Raw genomic sequence first — 18541 nt, 5'->3', positions numbered from 1 at the left:
TCCCCTTATGGCGTGGGGGCGGTGCTTTCACATTGTATGGAGAATGAGAGTGAAAGGCCTATAAGCTATGTGTCACGTACTCTCACTGCAGCAGAAAAAGAGTATTCTCAGTTAGAGAAAGAAGGACTAGCTGTGGTTTTTGCAGTGAAATGTTTCCATCAATACCTGTTTGGTCGCCCTTTTTGCATTTTTACAGACCATAAGCCCCTAATGGGTCTGTTTAGTGAGTTAAAAGGCATTCCTCCCCTGGCTTCAGCAAGAATACAGCGCTGGGCATTAACCCTATCAGCATAACAGTATCGCATAAAGTATAAGGCTGGTAGTGAAAATGCAAATGCTGACGCTTTCAGCCGTCTGCCTCTCCAAGACACCCCAAGCCACACTGGCCTGCCCCCAGAGACTGATTTTCTATTGGGCAGACTGTCAAAGGCTCCTGTGACAGCAAAACAGATCAAAATGTGGACAGAGAGAGATCCAGTGTTATCTCAGGTTAAGAGATGGGTGATGCAGGGATGGCCTGTAACGGTAGAGCAGGAGGGATGCAAACCCTATGTCAAGCGCAAACTGGAGTTGAGTGTGCTTGATGGATGTCTCCTCTGGGGCTCCCGAGTGATTGTTCCTCCTTCAGGGCGGGCACAGGTGATGGAGGAACTACATGAGGCCCACCCTGGGGTATCCAGAATGAAGATTTTGTGTGTGGCCTGGGATGGACCGGGCTTTGGAGGACCAGGTAAAGGCCTGTTCAAAATGTCAAAGTAATCAAAAGATGCCAGCACCAGCACCACTCCATCCATGGCAGTGGCCAGGCCATCCATGGTCCAGGCTACACCTGGATTTTGCGGGTCCCTGTATGGGAAAGATGTTCTTGGTAATGGTGGATGCGCATTCTAAGTGGCTGGAGGCTCATATCATGTCAAATATTACTGCCCCAGTTACTACAGAGACACTCAGGGGCATATTTGCTATACATGGACTGCCCGACATGATTGTGACAGACAATGGGCCAACTTTCATCAGTGAAGTCTTCAAAGAGTTTAATGAGAAAAACGGGATCCATCATGTCTACACTGCCCCCTATCACCCCGCCTCCAACGGCTTAGCAGAAAGAGCTGTTGAAACTTTAAAAGATGGACTGCGAAAAATGTCCGGACACTCTAGAAACCAAGCTTTCCCGTTTCCTGTTCCAGTACCGGATTACTCCTCACACAGCTACAGGGGTACCCCCAGCGGAGATGTTACTGGGAAGGAGGCCGAAATCTCATTTGGATCTCCTCTACCCAGACATCAGGGCGAGAGTTGTCAGGTCACAGGAGGAGCAGAAAGCTAGACGGGATCAACATGCTACAGAGAGACTTTTTCACTCCGGGGACAGTGTGTATGTTGAAATGTTTGCCACAGGTTCCCCCTGGTTGCCAGGAGTCGTTCACCACCAGACGGGTCCAGTGTCTTTTGTGGTGGACTTGTCCGACGGCAGGCAGGTTCGCAGGCACCAGGATCACCTGCGGGTCTGCCATTATGCAGGAGGGAAGGGTCAGTGCGTTTCACACAAGGACAGTGTGAGCAGCTCTGGAGACTTTGTTATGGTGCCGGTGGCACCAGAGCAACCAGAGGTGGCACATGAGGAAAGGCCAGAGCCTACAAAGGTGACACCTGATGGACTGTCGGTACAGGCTGTTCCACCTGCCCCTGCTCCCAGTTCTGGAAACACTACTCCAGAACTAAGGAGATCAAAGAGGCAACACAAGCCTCCAGATAGACTGACATATTGAAATGTAAAAAAAAAAAAAATTAAAAAAATAAAAATGAACTAACTGAATGAACTTGTTACTAAAATGAATGTTTGTTGTTGTAAAAAAAAATGCAGTTAAATAATGGTATGAAATGCTTTAATACAGCTAACCACTGAGGTAACGAGTATGTATTCTATTGTGTGCCCTAATGTGTTTACACTTAAAGAGGGAGAAGTGTTGTAAAGTGACTGAGTTATCACAGCTGTGTTAGAGGGGCTGCACCCCGGAACCTTTATAAGTAGGAACCATTGTGTCTGAGGGTTGGTTCCGCCCGACTGGTTAATGTGCGTACCGAGCTGCACAGGTGAAATAAAGAACACAAACAGTATTGAAAGTTGGCGTGTATATTAGTTCTTTTAAAGACAACACTCAGGTCATTACAGAGGTTATGTAATAACATAATTTAGAGTGAAAAAGCGTAACTTTGTCACTTTCCAGGATGTTTGGTGGGTCAGGATCTCAATCACTGCACATTACAACAGCATCCATATGATTATAAACTATCTGCAAGATTACATTGACAGGGGGACACCTGGGAAACACCTTGAAAAATGTCTATTCTTCTGAAGTGAGTCAGCTGAAATTAAACTGAAAATTGCCAACACAATAGTTTTATTAATTGCACATTAACAGGCCCAGTGCCACTGTCCTTTATTAGCTCTAACATGAGCTGGAGCTGGTGGAGCTGTCAGAGTCAGGAAAACAAGAGGTTACAGAACCACAGCCACAGGAGACTGATTCAGCACAGGAACTGGAGACAGCTGCAGCTCAGCTCAGACAGGTTGCTGCAGAACAGGAACAGAGGACTGCTGCAAGGCAGAGCAGGAGGCCGGCAGCTGGAGGTCTGGACGGGGATCAGGAAAGACCGCCGGTCCGGCTCTGGAGCCAGTCTGCTGACCTGCAGACAAGGAAGCAGGAACGGTGTCGACTGGGCCGCCGACTGAGGACCAGGAACTGGTGGACCTGCTGGTGGAGCTAGATAACAAGTCAGAATCAACAAAGTCAATGAATGAAGTTCATCCTCTGGGGACCAAGAATGTGTGTAGAAAATGTCATGTCAGTCCATCCATCCATCCTTTGGTCCAGGTCCAATCCATGTGGACTAAAGTAGTGGAGCGACAGACATTAGCATCCACAGAGCAACACTGCTAGTGTGTCTAAAAAGACAATAAAAGAAGAGACAGTCATGTTGATATGAACATTAGAGAAACACATCATGGAGCTGAAACATGATCCTGCTTCATCATTTGGACTCGTTCACCTCAGCTGACACGTTCAACAGCACACAGGTTTTTGTATTACTCTTTCTCGCTGTGGGGGACTTCATCTTTGGCTCTGGAACTAAACTGTTTGTAACAGGTAAGAATAAAGCTTCATTTTCCTTCAGTTGTTTTATTGAACAAGTGTAAAATGTGTTTTAATGAGTTTCTGCTGCTTCAGGCTTTACATGTTAGTTTGTTCATAATTAGTAGAGAATTCTTGCAGCCGTGCAGCTATTGTTCCATAAAAAGGTTCATAACTCCTGAAAAGATGTTTAAATCTCACTGCACAGCTGAAGTTCTTCTTTATTTCTGCAGGAGATCAAACTGATTCATAGAGAAAAAGTTTGATATTGACAATGTTACAAATATACAGTATTTGACCCGCTCAATAATTCAGCACCATCTCTTGTTTTTATAAAATATTGCCAAATGTATTTTATATGATGGCAAATATGTCTTTAAGCGTTAGATAATTAATTAATACATGAAGACAAACACATGCTGAATATGATGTTACAATAAATATAAATATAGTAAGTATACTAAAATATAAAAAACATCTTTAAGAAAAATGATACAGTATGATTTACAGCGGCACATGAAAATGTGTATTTTTTATGTTGACTGACTTTCGAACAATTTATATATTACAAATACAATTACAAATTCGCAAATAATAAAAAAAAAAATGATAAATTCCAAACCTCATTTAAAATACTTCAAGGTAAATTTATTAGCAGCGTGTGATTAAATATCAATATTTGTAAATATATGTAAATATTGTGTATGACATGCTGTTTTCAATAAGGCATGTTATATTATCTTATATCATGTTATTTTACATCATATTATGTTATATTATGTTATATTATATTATATTATATTATATCATCACATTTAATTTAACCACACGTGAAGTTCCTGTAAATGATCAATTAATTCTTACCTTTCGTCATATTATATTGCAAAGAAGTTATTTTTGATATTCAACATATCTGAACATTTCATTGTAATTTTCTATTAAAGTAAAAATATTTGTAAAAATAATTATGATATTATTTATTGACTAATTTGTTTTTCGTTAGCGGCTGAACTGAAGTACAGATTAGTTAATCTGTAATATGTTAGACATGTTTTCTAAATACTTTAAAAAGTATTTAATGTGTTTGATTATTAAATATTTACTAACATAACATTTAAAGCAGCTTCTAAATTTTGCTACATAACATTTTCATAATTATGTCATATTTATTATCATTAAACCAACAAAGATTTACCTTCTTTTATATTAAATTACATTTTTTTCTCATTAGTCATATGAAAACATGTATTTGTAATTGTGTATTACGTATAAATATTGATGAAAAACATGAAATTCTAGAAGCATTTTTCAAAAATATTTATAATATGTGATGGGTAATGTACACATTAAAATGTCAGCGCGTATTAAACTTGAGAGTAAATATGTCCTTTATTTTAATCTGTCTTTTATCATGATACAGATGAAGATTTTCCATTGTATGAAAATATGATGTTATATTATTATTAGTAAGAGTCATAATAATGATGAATGTGCACATTGAAAGAAAGAAGTGCTGAACACATAATGTTGTTTGTCCCCATATAACATATGATGACATGACATGATGAGTGTGTTTGATGTGCAGGTGAATCCAGTCTATGTGTTGAACTTTGTGCTGTATTGATGAGTAGTTTAGTGATCAGAGTCCATGTAGTTTCCAGGATCACACTGAATGCAGTGCAGTGCTGGAAGCTGCTGTTGACTGTGTCAATGTGTGTCTGTGCTGCTTGTTGCTGCTGTCAAGCTTCAAAAGAGCAGGTAGTGAAGCCCGTGGTGAGCGTGTACCCAGCAGCATCCAGAGCCCACCTGGAGGGGAGGAGCTCCCTGCTGTGTGTGGCCTCAGCCATGTTTCCTCCTCTGGTCAAGTTCTCTTGGAAAAGACGAAAGGAGGATCAGGTGGAGTCGCTCCTTGGTGAGGAAGAGCAGCTGGAGCTCAGAGAGTCGGGACGCGCCGCCGCCATCTTGCTGGTTGACAGGAACGCTACCTTCATGTATAAATACCGCTGCTCCGTCCAGCACGAGGGGGGCACAGTGGAGGCCCAAACAGAACAAGGTAATGAAGGCTTGGTGACTGTGTTCAGCAGTGATTCAGCTTCATGTGGAGACGCTGTCAAAGAGAGCAGAGGAGCAGAGGACTGACATTTCTTTTGGCCTCTTTTCTGTTTCAGAGGTTCCAGCAGCTGCAGCAGCCTCCTGTCCTCCAGAGAGAGAGCCAGCAGACCTGCCAGCTCTGCAGCAAGCTGACTGTAAGATCACCTGCTGCCTCTCTGCATGGACAGCTCCAATGTTCTGCTGCAGTTAGGGCTGCAGATCAGTCTGTTCACTTTCTGCTCATCATTGAAGGATTTAAACAGACACTCCCTGATTCTGTTAGAGTGTCCAACAGCACAACTAATCCCAATGAGAGAGCTTTCACTCCACACTCTGACAAATGACACGTTTTAGGGACACTATACTACATTTTGGTTTTTGAGGCTGCTATAACAACTTTGGGGATTTTATCTTAAAGCTCCACTATAAATATTTCTATATGAAGAATAAATCCAATGACTGTGTGTGCAGTGAAAGGTGAAATTAACACTGTGTGTGTGTGTGTGTGTGTGTGTGTGTGTGTGTGTCAGTGTCCTTCCAGTCTCAGTGCAGGGTGAAGCTGCTCTGTGTGCTCTACACAGTGCTGATAGTGAAGAGTCTGGTGTACTGCTGTGGACTCTCTCTGCTGAGGATCCTCTGAAACAAGGGACCGTCCACCAACTGCTCACATGCTGACTGACTGTTTTCTGCTCGCCTTTTCTCACCATCAAATCTCATCAGTTCGTCTCATTGATCACTTTGATCAGCAGTCACAAATGTCAATGTTCATGTTTTGTGGTTGGTTGTAAAATGTATCTTTTGATGCACAGGTTAGATTCAGTCATCCTACATATATAAATACATATATACACATATATATCTGCAGTGACTGAGTATAAATTCTGTGCTATAGTGTTATTTTCATCCTCTAGTTTATTTCCACTTTGAATTGTGACTTGTATAATAATAGAACATGAAGCTGAATCATTAGCTGTCTGCTAGATATTTGATTGTTTTAGTATTTTTCTCTTCCTGTCTTTCTTTTTAATACATTATGCAGAGTGTGGCAGCTTTGTTCAATTCTTTCAGTGTAACATTCTCAATAAAGTGAAAAATCACAGTGTGTGTTTCAGAAACAGTCTTGTTTTTATGGATTTCAGTTTGTCTTCAGAGCAAATCATCAGAAACAGAATCAACTTCATGGACCATGTATGTTGACGCCTACAAGTCATTTGACTCTGGTTGTAATTAGCTCTCAATATACTTTCACACAGCAGCAAGAACAAATGTAGAGGAAGATGTGAATATTAGCATGCAGCTAAACAAGGACAACAAAGCTAAAGAAAGAGAAGCAAACAGAAACATATAGCTATTATAGACAAGTCAGTAGGTGTGGCTGTGCCACCAGGTTCAGTGCTGAGCCCCTTTTATAATTGTGTCAGTGTGGATGTCAAACTCTACGCTGATGACACTGTTGTTTACACACATGAACAAACAGCAGAGCGAGCTGCTTTCAAGCTACAACTGCTATAAAATGATCACACAGCAGCTTCATCAGTCGCCTTCCAAGTTGGTGTCAGGCTGCAGAAACTGTCAGTAAACTGTCACCTTTACAGAATCAATCAAACAGTATCAACACATCTTTTATTTCAGCTTCTCAGCTCCCAGGTTTGTCTCCCAGGTGAATAAGACAGATGAAGCTGAGACAGTGAGTACTGAGCGCTGTAACTGTTGTAACTGTCATTGTGTTGTTCATGTGAAAAAGTGCAGCTAACGGTGAGGAGGCTGCAGAGCAGAAACCCACACAGCCCGTCTGCTGCAGGAAAGGAAGTGCTGGTTGGCTCTCAACAGTTTTTTATGAGTCCTAATAACCACTGAGAACAGATTCATATCTGCTGCTGTACACACTCATCAACTCCTCTCCCTCTCTGGACTGCTTTGTCTTTTCTCTTGTTGTCTGGAAGCCTTTTTTCCACTGAGCCCTCCACCCACACAAAGTTGAACTGAGCCCAGAGACCAACAGTGACCCCCCACCTGGAGCTCACGTCCATGAATATGATGAAGTTCTACCTGTATTAGTATTTATGTTCCTTTAGCTCTATTCATTCAGAATATCAGACAAACAGCTGCGTCTTTATTTAATGATTTCTGTGAACTTTTTCAATGTTTTTTTCTATCTCAGACTCTAAAGTAGGTTTCATCTCCTCACAGATTAAACCATCTTTGTTTAATTGTGTCCATTTCATTCCTGCTCAGTCAGTCAGCATTCTTTGGGGGAAACTTTGGGCTGTTTTTCATTTATTTGGTGGATTTTTCTTGCTGCTGTTCAGACGCCCCTCCATCACAAAATCTCCCTGTAGAGTCAAAGTGACAAAGACTTTGTGAGCAGACTCACTGATCACATATCATCTGCTGTCATGAACATGATCTTTACTTCATTCACTCGTCTCTCCTGATTGAAATCTGCTTTAAATGGAATAACAGCGTCAAACCAAAGCAGACAAATGTCAGTGTGTTCCTTTAAGAAGCTGAAGGAACAGTTATGATACATTTCATATTATCTGAAGGGATGTTTGTTCTGTTCTGTGTGTTCTAACTCTGAACACTTGGATCATTTTCACCATGAAACACTGTTGGAAGAATGACAACATGTTGCAGCTGTCTCAGCAGACAACACATGTGTGACATTACATGTGTCTTTACGCTGTTAGATCGCTGTCACACCAATAAATCAGCTCTTCCACCACGGCTGTGTGATACATTTCAAACTAAAGCTGATCACATGCTGGATTTCTGTGTTTGCTGCTGGTGCTGACATTAAACATCACAGAGAAACACCACCACCCTGTGGTGAGTCACGGGAAGTGCAGGGACATCCACGTGATGCTGATGACGGTCGCCATGACGACACCATGACGCTCTGCCCTCTTATTTTACTGGCGACAAACCCACAGTGACATCTAGTGGATAAAAAACACACAGCAGTAAATGAGGAGTATTACTGGCATTATTGTTGGTACTACTTCTAAAGATACTTCAAATACTTTTTCTACTGCAACTATATTACGAACTATATTATAACTATATTATTCTGCTGCTGCCTGTTACAGTAGATGGTGTCATATTACTCTGACATGTACTATACTAACTATAACTATAGAAGTCTAACTAATCACAGCACTGTGTCACTTCACTTGAGACAGTACTGCAGTATTAGTTGAAGTACATCTCTGCTGGTGGGTACTGTGTGTATTTGTACTGCTTGCCTTGTAAGTTGGAGTTGAATTGCTCTTCTATAGTTTCTATTTTGATTTGTCTTCTTATTGGACACTTTTGACAGACAGAGACAAATGATGTGGTCCTGCTGATAGTTTCATCACATCAGAAAACACTTCTATGTGTCGTTTTAAAGCTCACTTACAAACCACACATTGTCTCTTTTCATTGGGACCACTTTTTGGACCGACCTCTGCCTGAATACCACCTGTTTCACATCCCAGGAGGGTTTTTACAGGCAGAAGCACAGCTGTGGTGGCTTCACCAGTGTCTCCCATTGTGGCTGACCTCTACATGGAGGAAGTAGAGAGCAGAGCCCTGAGCTCCTTCCAGGGAACAGAACCAGAACCACTGCTTCACATATGAGGAGCACAGCTGGATTTCAACTCTTCTGAAGCCTCCGCTGGCTTCGTCTTTACAAACTGACCCTCTGAACTTTATCTGACGTTCTGCTGGAGATCCCAAAGTTTACAACAATACCAAATGTGTCAGGCTGGATTTTGGGGAAATGTGTGTAAAATGATGCAGCAGACATGTTGAAATGTTCCATTTGATGGAGTCTTGGCTTTGAATCTTTCCCTCAGTGAAACATCCTGTAGCTTTAATGAAGAGACTGAACAACAGGAGACACAATAAAGATGTGACACTGTGTGTGGAAAAGGTTTGATGTGTCATAGAAATGAAATGATTCAGTGAAATGACAGAAATGTAAGGGGACGTTTAAGGCTTCAAATCACAGTGGAGGAGTTTTGTGGATTTGTCCTTTTGTCTTTTCATCACAGCTGTTCAACAACAGATAACAGTCTGTGCTACTAAATTCACCACCAACCTGAATGTGTTGCTGCTCACATGAATGTGGGTTTCTATTTCTACCACACGGCAGCTTCAGCCGAGCCGTCGATCGGCAGCGGCGGCCTTATCTGTGAGCCGCAGGGGCTGATGGGAGCTCTGAGGACCTGTTAGAAACCACGTGGCCCTCGTCTGATCTGGCAGCTCGTCCTGGTTTGGCCTCAGCTGCGTCAGAGCGCCACTTCTCCCCAGGTTCACCAGAGGAAACACCACTGCACAAAATGCTTTTCCTCCCAGCTGCTGCTCTGTGCTGTCTGTGTTCAGGTGAGTGTTTCCAGCCAATCAGGAGCCAACAAAGTCCACCTGGAACAAACACTGTCACACTGACCTTCATCTATCTGTCTGCTTCTCTACAGCGCTGGTTGCCATGGCAGCACAGCTGATTCAGCAGGATTTAACATTGACCAGGAGAGTTGATGGAGACGTCTCCTTCAGCTGTCGAGGAACTGACCAGTGTTCTGGCAGCTATGTATTCTGGTATCAGAAGAAAGACACAGAAACATTCACAAGGATTCTTCGTACTGTCATGAGCAGATGTAACATAGATCACAGGTTCGATCATCCTCAGAAAAATGATTTCTCACTTGTGAATAATCAGAACGGCTGTGGGTTGAAAATCCAGAAAGTTAAACTCCTTCATTCAGCCACCTACTACTGCTCCTGTTATAAGAGTGATCCCCACAGTGAGAAATGATGCGAGCAGCCTGAACAAAAACCAACAGATGAACAGACGTCAAACAGTGTTTGTGACAGGAAGAGAGCAGTAAACCACAGCCCAGGTTCACATGTTTCACCTCCATCTCAGCCACAGTCACAAACACACTGAACTGAGGGATTTATTTCATATTCTATTTATTTATATTTTCATCAGATATTCCAGCAGGTTTATTGTTGTTTCACACAGAGAGGAAAAAGGAGACAAACACAAACACAATGAGAAAATAAAGAGGAAAATAATTCAATGACAAACTCAAACATAATCCAGATGAATCAGTAAAACAACAAACAGACTTCAGAATATTTCAATAAAATGATATCAAACATCATCAAATATTTACAGCCCAACGTCCTGCTGCTGAATAAAGTCCATCCGTCCCTCACAACACTAATGTGCTCTGAATGAAAACACTTCCAGCAGCACTTGTTGTTTAACACCTTTCAGCACATTTCACCACATCATTTCACTTTAGGACATTTTAAAAGACAAATCTTGGACACATTTTAAGTAAGTAAGTTTTTATTTATATCGCAATTTTGTCAAAACAACGTTTGCAAATTGCTGAACAGGGTACAGTAAACATAAAATATAAATGATAATATAATTAAACAAACATAAAAGTAAGAAAATACAATAGAAAAGATAAATTAAAATAAACGTATATGTACAGATATGTGCAAAGAATAATTGCAGGTCTATTGTAGGGAATGCAAGATGATAGAGATGATTTGAGAAGTTTTTTGAAAACATTTAGTGATTCAGCTGCTCTGACAGAAGAGGGTAGACTGTTCCAGAGGGATGAGGCCCTGACGGCAGAAGCACAGTCACCCTTAGATTTGAGGAAGCAGCGGGGTACAGATAGGAGGCCTAGGTCAGAAGATCTGAGTGGTCTAGAGGTGGAGTAAGGGTGTAAGAGTTCAGAAATGTAGAGAGGGGCAAGACCATGAAGGGCCTTGTATGTGAGGAGTCGTGTCTTGAAGTCTATCCTGTATTTTACTGGGAGCCAATGAAGGGATGCAAGAATTGGTGTGATGTGGGATCTGTGATTGGTTTTGGTTAGAAGTCTGGCTGCAGTGTTTTGGACGAGCTGCAGGTGAGACAGGGCTGCACGGTTGAGACAGGTGAAGAGAGCATTACAGGAGTCAAGGTGAGAGAAAATCAGGGTGTGGATTAGAAGTTCAAGATGGCTGGTTGTTAGCATCACTTTGATTTTTGAGATGTTCCGGGGTTAGAAAAAGCATTATTGTTTAAGTTTGTTTATGTGTGAGTCAAAGTGCAAATTGTGGTCAAAGATTACACCCTGGTTTCTGGAGGAGGGTTTGAGATTGGCAGCGAGAGGGCCGATCGAGGGATTCAGTTCAGGGATGAGTTTAAATCCAATGGCCTCAAAAAACACGGGCCACTAAAATGTGTTTGGTGTTTAGATTTGATCAGCATCACATGTTCCACTAGCTCGCTAACATACACAGTGATGCAGAGTGCAAAGGTCAGAGTGTGAGCAGACAGACAGGTACGTATGTAGACAGACAGGTAGCCTGTCCAATCATTTCATACGGGTCAAATAAAACCACTGGACAGCTTATTAGAGGCCTGCAGCAGCCACAGATACTGGATTTATTTTCTGTTATTTTCTCAGAGCGTTTGATTTATTGATTACTGTCGGGATGTTCACAGATTTTCTATAAATAAAACAAAAAATGCTTCTAGAATAACTGACCGATCCGAGTTTGAACAGAAAGCATTCAGAATCCTGTCAGACTGACAGAATGGCAGGATTCAGAGGAACAATGGTCCAGAGAGAGTCAGAGAAAACTTCTTCATCAAAGCTCCAGAACATCATTTGTAACCTGCGTTATAGCAACAATATTCAGACATTTGTATTTTGTGTGATTTGCCAACACAACTGTGTAAATACAAATTCCAGGTTTCTGTAAAAATTTGTCAGATGTAATGAAACGCTGCGTTTTAACTACAAACTAAACTCTCATGTTTTTGTCGTGTGGCTCTGTGCTTCTATAAATACAGAGTCAGATTGCAGAGCTAAGTCAGTTTCTATCAGTCGGTCGGTCGGTTTCTATTTCTATCACACGGCAGCTTCAGCAATTTGATTTCTTTTTTGAAGTCGAAAAACGAAAAACGACACCAAAACACTTGATCTGATCCTGAGACCAGCGTAGTCGTCCCGATCACATCCATAGAGCTGACTGGTGATCTTTAGGCTACCAATGCATGAAAAGTGGGATTTTCATCAGGCACTGTAGATTGTAGTGAAAGTTCATGTTTATGACTGCACACATCAATTTGCAGGCAACACCGAAAACTGCTGTGAATTGACGGAAATTGACGTGTTGCTTGGCAGTTGTCTCCCCATGACCCCCCTCCAGCTAATTTCAGGGGAGGCTTTAACATGTAAATAAAAATGCTGTGAGCTACATAAATGCAAATCAGGGTAGCAGGGGGAGTTTTACCCCAGGTGACATTTTTCTAAAAGGTTTTTAAAAAATCTCTGGTATAAATAAATCAGGCACAGTAAAGCCTAATTATAGACTCTTAAATTGTAGCTTGAATTGTTTTATTTCATTAACGTAAGCTAGATTAATTACTGTGTATGTCATTAGCAATGGCCAATGTTTCAACAATTAGTTTCAATCAGGCTTTGCAACAAAGGTAAAATGTGCATTCCATGCAAACAACATCACAGTCTCCTGGAGCTCAACCACTGTGCATAGTGGCATGAATACAGTGACCTTTTCTTTGGTCTTGATTAATGCACAGTGGATGTGTTAACCACACATCTCCCAGCAATGCACTCAACAGGCAGAAATGATGCTGGGTATGACGTATCTGTTCCTTGCAAGCTCCAAACTTCTGTTGGCTTTCCATAAAAATGTCTGTCCAGATGGGGATGAAGCCAGGAAACTTGCACAATAAGATGTTTGAAAGCAGTAACTTTTGACACAACATCAACAACTGTAAACTGCTTTATAATGGCTGGTCGTTGTTCTGCTAGTGCAGGAATGCCCTATCAGTTGATCGGACTGATCCCAAGTGGATCGTGAGGGGTGAAGAAAAAAGTAATAAAAGAGGTGGAAAAGGAAGCGGACGCAATTTTGAAAAATGAAAATAAGCTGGCGTGGGGAGTGAGAGTTCTGGGAATTCTGGGAACACGCTCATATGAAATATAAATACTTCTCATTTTGAAATGATACGTTTCTTCAAATTGTTCGGGTCACCTGTCGGGTATCCGCGGGTACCTGAACCCGTGCAGGACTCTGCCTTGAGTGTTTCCCACCCGGCATGCCCCGGCAGAGGAGAAGCTCACAATGGTTAAACAGCTGTTTTGGGAAGTATTCAGCCTCTTTACCGCGGTCTCAGAACCACCTGGCTCCATTTCTTAACCAGGTAAATGAATCCTTTTGCTAACAAGTTTAATTTGTCTCAGTCAGCAGGTACATGTTTAGATTAACAGAAGGACACTGAGGAAACATGTTGAAAAAAAACACACAGTTCTCAACGTCATGATCTCTACCATCACGATTCTTTTGGATCTGCAATGCTGTCGTGCTGTGTAAAGGCCCCCACACACCGCCCAGTCTCAAACCAACAGCCAACTGCCTTTATCCGACCACTTCGTTGCCTCCTGTCTGACCTGTTCGGCAGAAAAGTTGCATTGAACACACCACTTAGACGTGCTGCCAACTCCACAGTAGCGTGTACGTTCTGCACTTGCACGAGATGCATTAAGCCTCCTTAACAGCGGGTGGTGCTAATCTCCTGCCAGTACTCTAAAATATGAAAACAGGAAATGAAGGAACGGAGTGCATGGAAAAACGAAGCGCACACAGTATTCCAGCCCTCCCATACATGTACTGATTCGCTAGCACACCGCCAATCAGAATGGTCTTACAGCTAGCACACAACCAATCAGAGTATGGCTCAGATGACCAACAGCCAACCTCCTCAGACTTCGCAAGCTGAATCGGAGTGGACGCTGTCCGCGCTGTTCCAAAAGCTTCCAACGCAGCAGAACACACCAAACAGATTTCTTCCCGAACTCGTCCGACTCTCCCAAAGCGCTTCCGAAAACACACCGGGCCAACATTTTCAGGCTTAAAATGTCACAATGGTCGGGTGAACAAACAAAGGCATAGAAATGGCCAGTCCCTGTGTGAAAAGGGCTACTGTGAGGTGAGAACATATGAGGTGAGAATTCGCCGGTGCAGGAACAGAATCTGTGTTTAGATTTGCTCAGCATCGCCTTGTTTGACAGATGAACAAGGAGACTGTACTCTTTGTGTCCAGAGAGGCCAGACCGACAAAAATGTACAAGTCAGTGGTAGTTTGAACAATGTGTATTAAAGTTGGGGTCGGTCAGAGCCACACTTTCTCAGGTGTGTGCTTTATGCTAACATTAGCAGCTACACAATGCAACAGTTTTTTCATCAGCCCTTTTAAGATAGAAAAGGTGGCACATTTGCTGCAAGGTAAAGGCTGCAATGTGCCGCCCTGTCTTTCTAAAAGGGAGGTGTAATATTACTTCTTTTCTAAAAGCAGCTCACATGAATGTGGGTTTCTATTTCTATCACACGGCAGCTTCAGCCGAGCCGTCGATCGGCAGCGGCGGCCTTATCTGTGAGCCGCAGGGGCTGATGGGAGCTCTGAGGACCTGTTAGAAACCACGTGGCCCTCGTCTGATCTGGCAGCTCGTCCTGGTTTGGCCTCAGCTGCGTCAGAGCGCCACTTCTCCCCAGGTTCACCAGAGGAAACACCACTGCACAAAATGCTTTTCCTCCCAGCTGCTGCTCTGTGCTGTCTGTGTTCAGGTGAGTATTTCCAGCCAATCAGGAGCCAACAAAGTCCACCTGGAACAAACACTGTCACACTGACCTTCATCTATCTGTCTGCTTCTCTACAGCGCTGGTTGCCATGGCAGCACAGCTGATTCAGCAGGATTTAACATTGACCAGGAGAGTTGATGGAGACGTCTCCTTCAGCTGTCGGAGAACTGACCAGTGTGGCAGCTATGTAGTCTGGTACCAGAAGAAAGACACAGAAACATTCACAAGGATTCTTCGTATCGACAAGGATGATGGTGACATATATAAAGGGTACAATCATCCTCAGAAAAATGATTTCTCAGCTGTGAATAGTCAGAACGGCTGTGAGTTGAAGATCCAGAAAGTTAAACTCCTTCATTCAGCCACCTACTACTGCTCCTGTTCCCCACAGTGAGAAATGATGCGAGCAGCCTGAACAAAAACCAACAGATGAACAGACGTCAAACAGTGTTTGTGACAGGAAGAGAGCAGTAAACCACAGCCCAGGTTCACATGTTTCACCTCCATCTCAGCCACAGTCACAAACACACTGAACTGAGGGATTTATTTCATATTCTATTTATTTATATTTTCATCAGATATTCCAGCAGGTTTATTGTTGTTTCACACAGAGAGGAAAAAGGAGACAAACACAATTAGAAAATAAAGAGGAAAATAATTCAATGACAAACTCAAACATAATCCAGATGAATCAGTAAAACAACAAACACACTTCAGAATATTTCAATAAAATGATATCAAACATAATGAGATATTTACAGCCCAACGTCCTGCTGCTGAATAAAGTCCATCCGTCCCTCACAACACTAATGTGCTCTGAATGAAAACACTTCCAGCAGCACTTGTTGTTTAACACCTTTCAGCACATTTCACCACATCATTTCACTTTAGGACATTTTAAAAGACAAATCTTGGACACATGTCGGTCCGTCTACTTTGAGGCCATTCGATTTCCGCTTTGACGTCGAAAATCATAAAAACAGAAAAGGATTTGTGTCCAGTTTTTCGTTTTGAATCGGAAACCAAAAATTGAACAGAAAGCATTCAGAATCCTGTCAAACTGACAGAATGGCAGGATTCAGAGGAACAATGGTCCAGAGAGAGTCAGAGAAAACTTCTTCATCAAAGCTCCAGAAGATCATTTGTAACCCGGGTTAACCCAGTCAAACTAAACTCTCAGGACTTTTTAACCGTGTGGCTCTCAAAGTGCTTCACACAACACAGCTCTGTGTCTGTCTGCAGACTTTTAGTTAGTGAAGCTGTCTGAAAGCCAGTCTGAGACTCTGTCTTTTGTCTCTTGTCTCTCACTCAGTCACCGTCTCTGTCTCTCTTAATTTCTTGAACCTGACAGGGTAGTGCAAAGTCAGCTTTAAATGGAAAAATATATTCAAGCACAAACAAAAACAAAAACTCTGAATGAGCTGCAGCATCAAGCCACGTCTGTCCCTTTAGGGAGATTTCAGTCTGGTTGAAAATGGTCCAGAAGCTCTGATCAACTTCCATTCTGAAGCTTTTAGGCTCAGCAGTGCAGCCTCTGTGAATGCTGCTCAAACACATTTTCTTGGATGATTCTTTACAACCTGGCATGTTTGTTTTCTGACTTTGTTGATTTCATTTACTACTTTAATGGAGTTACTATAACTAAGATTCAGGACCTTGACCACTCCACTCTGCTTTGCCGATTTACAACGCAGGCCCAGCCAATCTAACCATCCGCAACGCATCAAACCACCTGTGCCTTTTTCGACTAAACCACCTGTTCGCCCTGATTCAATCACCCGTTGATTTTATATCAACAAGCCTAACCAGTTCTCTCACATTTTGTCTCAAGTTCTCATTGTTTCCGCTAAGACAAGCATATCGCAACCTGCAAATTTCAAACCTTACCACCTTCCCGACGAACCCGGAGCCATTTCTTAATCCTCTGGAGATTATCTTTTCGACGATCGTTCCATCATCTCCGAATCTCCTCCACCTGCAAACACCTCCACTCTGGCATGGTCATCCAGGCACAACCAACGCAACTTCACCCATACAGAGGTCTCGGTCCTCCCTGCTGTACTCCAGGTGAAAGCCGGTCCCCCAGACACCTCATGTCCGACCGACCAGCCTCCTGGCACCGAACCAGCAGCCACAGTTGCCAAGATGAGAGTCCCAGTTCCCTCTCATCTTCCCCCCACCTCCCATTCCGTCCAACCGTCAACAGTGCCCAGCTTTCCCGCTGCTCACGGCCTCCACCTTCACCTCCACTCCGGCCGCTGCATACTCCACAGCGCACCGATGACGTCAGTCGCGCCAGTGACTTCATCGTGCAGCACACTGCAGCGGAGCCGCGATCTCCTCCAACCCCCACAGTGGGCCAGGTCGTATCTCTCCGTGTATTCTCACCACCAGGGGGAAGATTATGGAGCCATAACGGTGACTTTAAAATGTGGCATCCAAAAAAAAAATTGGCATTGAAAACAAAACCAGTACTGAAAAAAGAAACATTGTCATTGAAACATTTGTATTGAAAACAGTTGTATTGGCATTGAAACAAGTATTGGCACTAAAAAAAGAAAGTAATTCAAATAATTCAAATCCGAAAATCTTATCATTTAATTTTATTGGGACTTTTTTGTATTTTTCAGTGACAGATTTTTTTTCAGTGTCACTGATTTTCAGTTTCAACTTTCTGTCACTGTTTTGGCGTCGAGAGGGAGGGGCCTGAGGGGAGGGGCAAGTAGAGCGTGGTTTGCATATGAGAAGGTAACGGCAGCAGCCTGCGGGAAGGCGGGGCTGGACGGTCCAGCCATAATACACCATTTAGGGCCCGTGTGCTGGCCGTCTCTGGGCAACACAGAGTCCAACTACCTCGCAGACTTTTCTTCAAGCTCTCTCCTGATGTGTCCGAGTCTCTGTGTATCAGGTTCTGTCCCGGAGCTCCCTAGCTTCGGTCTCTATATGCATATGGAGTGTGGTAGTAGTACCGGGGCGCCGAGCACGGAGCATCAGCTACAGTTAGCACAACAGTAGAACAGCCTGTTGCTCCGAGCCGGGGCTGCAGCCCCGACAGCAGCACTCTGGTCTGCTCCCCGAGCTCTGTGCCACCGTTCTCAATGCTCTTGTTCATGAGTAGAGACCCTAGTGTTGCTACGAGCAAAGTTTCATGTTGTGTCGAGCCTTCTTAGTATTCTAAAAATAGCGATTTTGATGCTAGCATGTCTTGCCCCATGCACTCCCGTTCAAAATAAACGTGCCCAAAACCGAAACGCCGGTGAATCTTAAAAGTGCCTCTTTCGTCGTAATTATGCTTTCACACGAAGGTTTGACTCATATTCAATCCCAAATAATGCCTTGGTTGATTTTTGGCGAGAGTTTCGCTTTAATTGAAGCTTATCTGGTGAAGTTTCTGTATTCCTATAAAAAAAAACACCTGACCCTCTACTCTTCCTCGCTCTCTTATTCTGCGCCCCTCCCCCCACCCCATTTCTCTCTCCATGTTTTTTCTTTGCTTTTCTCTCCTTCGTAGGTCCATGAGGGGTCCGTCGCTGCCCGGGTGTTGCGGTGGATTCTCTACAAAGCTTCCCCGCAACGTGCTTAAAGAACTCAAAGAACCAAGATCTTCAACATTTTGTTGTCTTTTGGCGGTGTGGTCCTTGCTAGTGAAATTGAAC

The 18541-nt window shown here is 42.9% G+C and overlaps 1 protein-coding gene across 1 annotated transcript; it reads left to right on the top strand.

Annotated features, from left to right (window-relative positions):
- Positions 1 to 2516: 2516 nt before the first annotated feature.
- Positions 2517 to 6209, top strand: LOC115572515 (uncharacterized). The gene is made up of 4 exons (XM_030402662.1): positions 2517 to 3149; positions 4879 to 5187; positions 5303 to 5380; positions 5756 to 6209. The coding sequence occupies exons 1-4, from the start codon at positions 3020 to 3022 to the stop codon at positions 5863 to 5865; spliced, it is 627 nt and encodes a 208-aa protein (XP_030258522.1). The 5' UTR covers positions 2517 to 3019; the 3' UTR covers positions 5866 to 6209.
- The last annotated feature ends 12332 nt before the right edge of the window (positions 6210 to 18541 follow it).

Source organism: Sparus aurata, chromosome 21, assembly GCF_900880675.1.
Source record: "Sparus aurata chromosome 21, fSpaAur1.1, whole genome shotgun sequence".
NCBI classification, from domain to species: Eukaryota; Metazoa; Chordata; class Actinopteri; order Spariformes; family Sparidae; genus Sparus; species Sparus aurata.
This window is presented reverse-complemented; position numbering and strand designations above follow the sequence as displayed.

Excerpts from the sequence above, each read along its gene's own strand:
- LOC115572515 (XM_030402662.1), top strand. The coding sequence starts at position 3,020 with ATGATCCTGCTTCATCATTTGGACTCGTTCACCTCAGCTGACACGTTC. Across the intron at positions 3,150-4,878 it reads AACTAAACTGTTTGTAACAG|CTTCAAAAGAGCAGGTAGTG; the intron begins GTAAGAATAAAG and ends GCTGCTGTCAAG. Across the intron at positions 5,188-5,302 it reads GGAGGCCCAAACAGAACAAG|AGGTTCCAGCAGCTGCAGCA; the intron begins GTAATGAAGGCT and ends TTTCTGTTTCAG.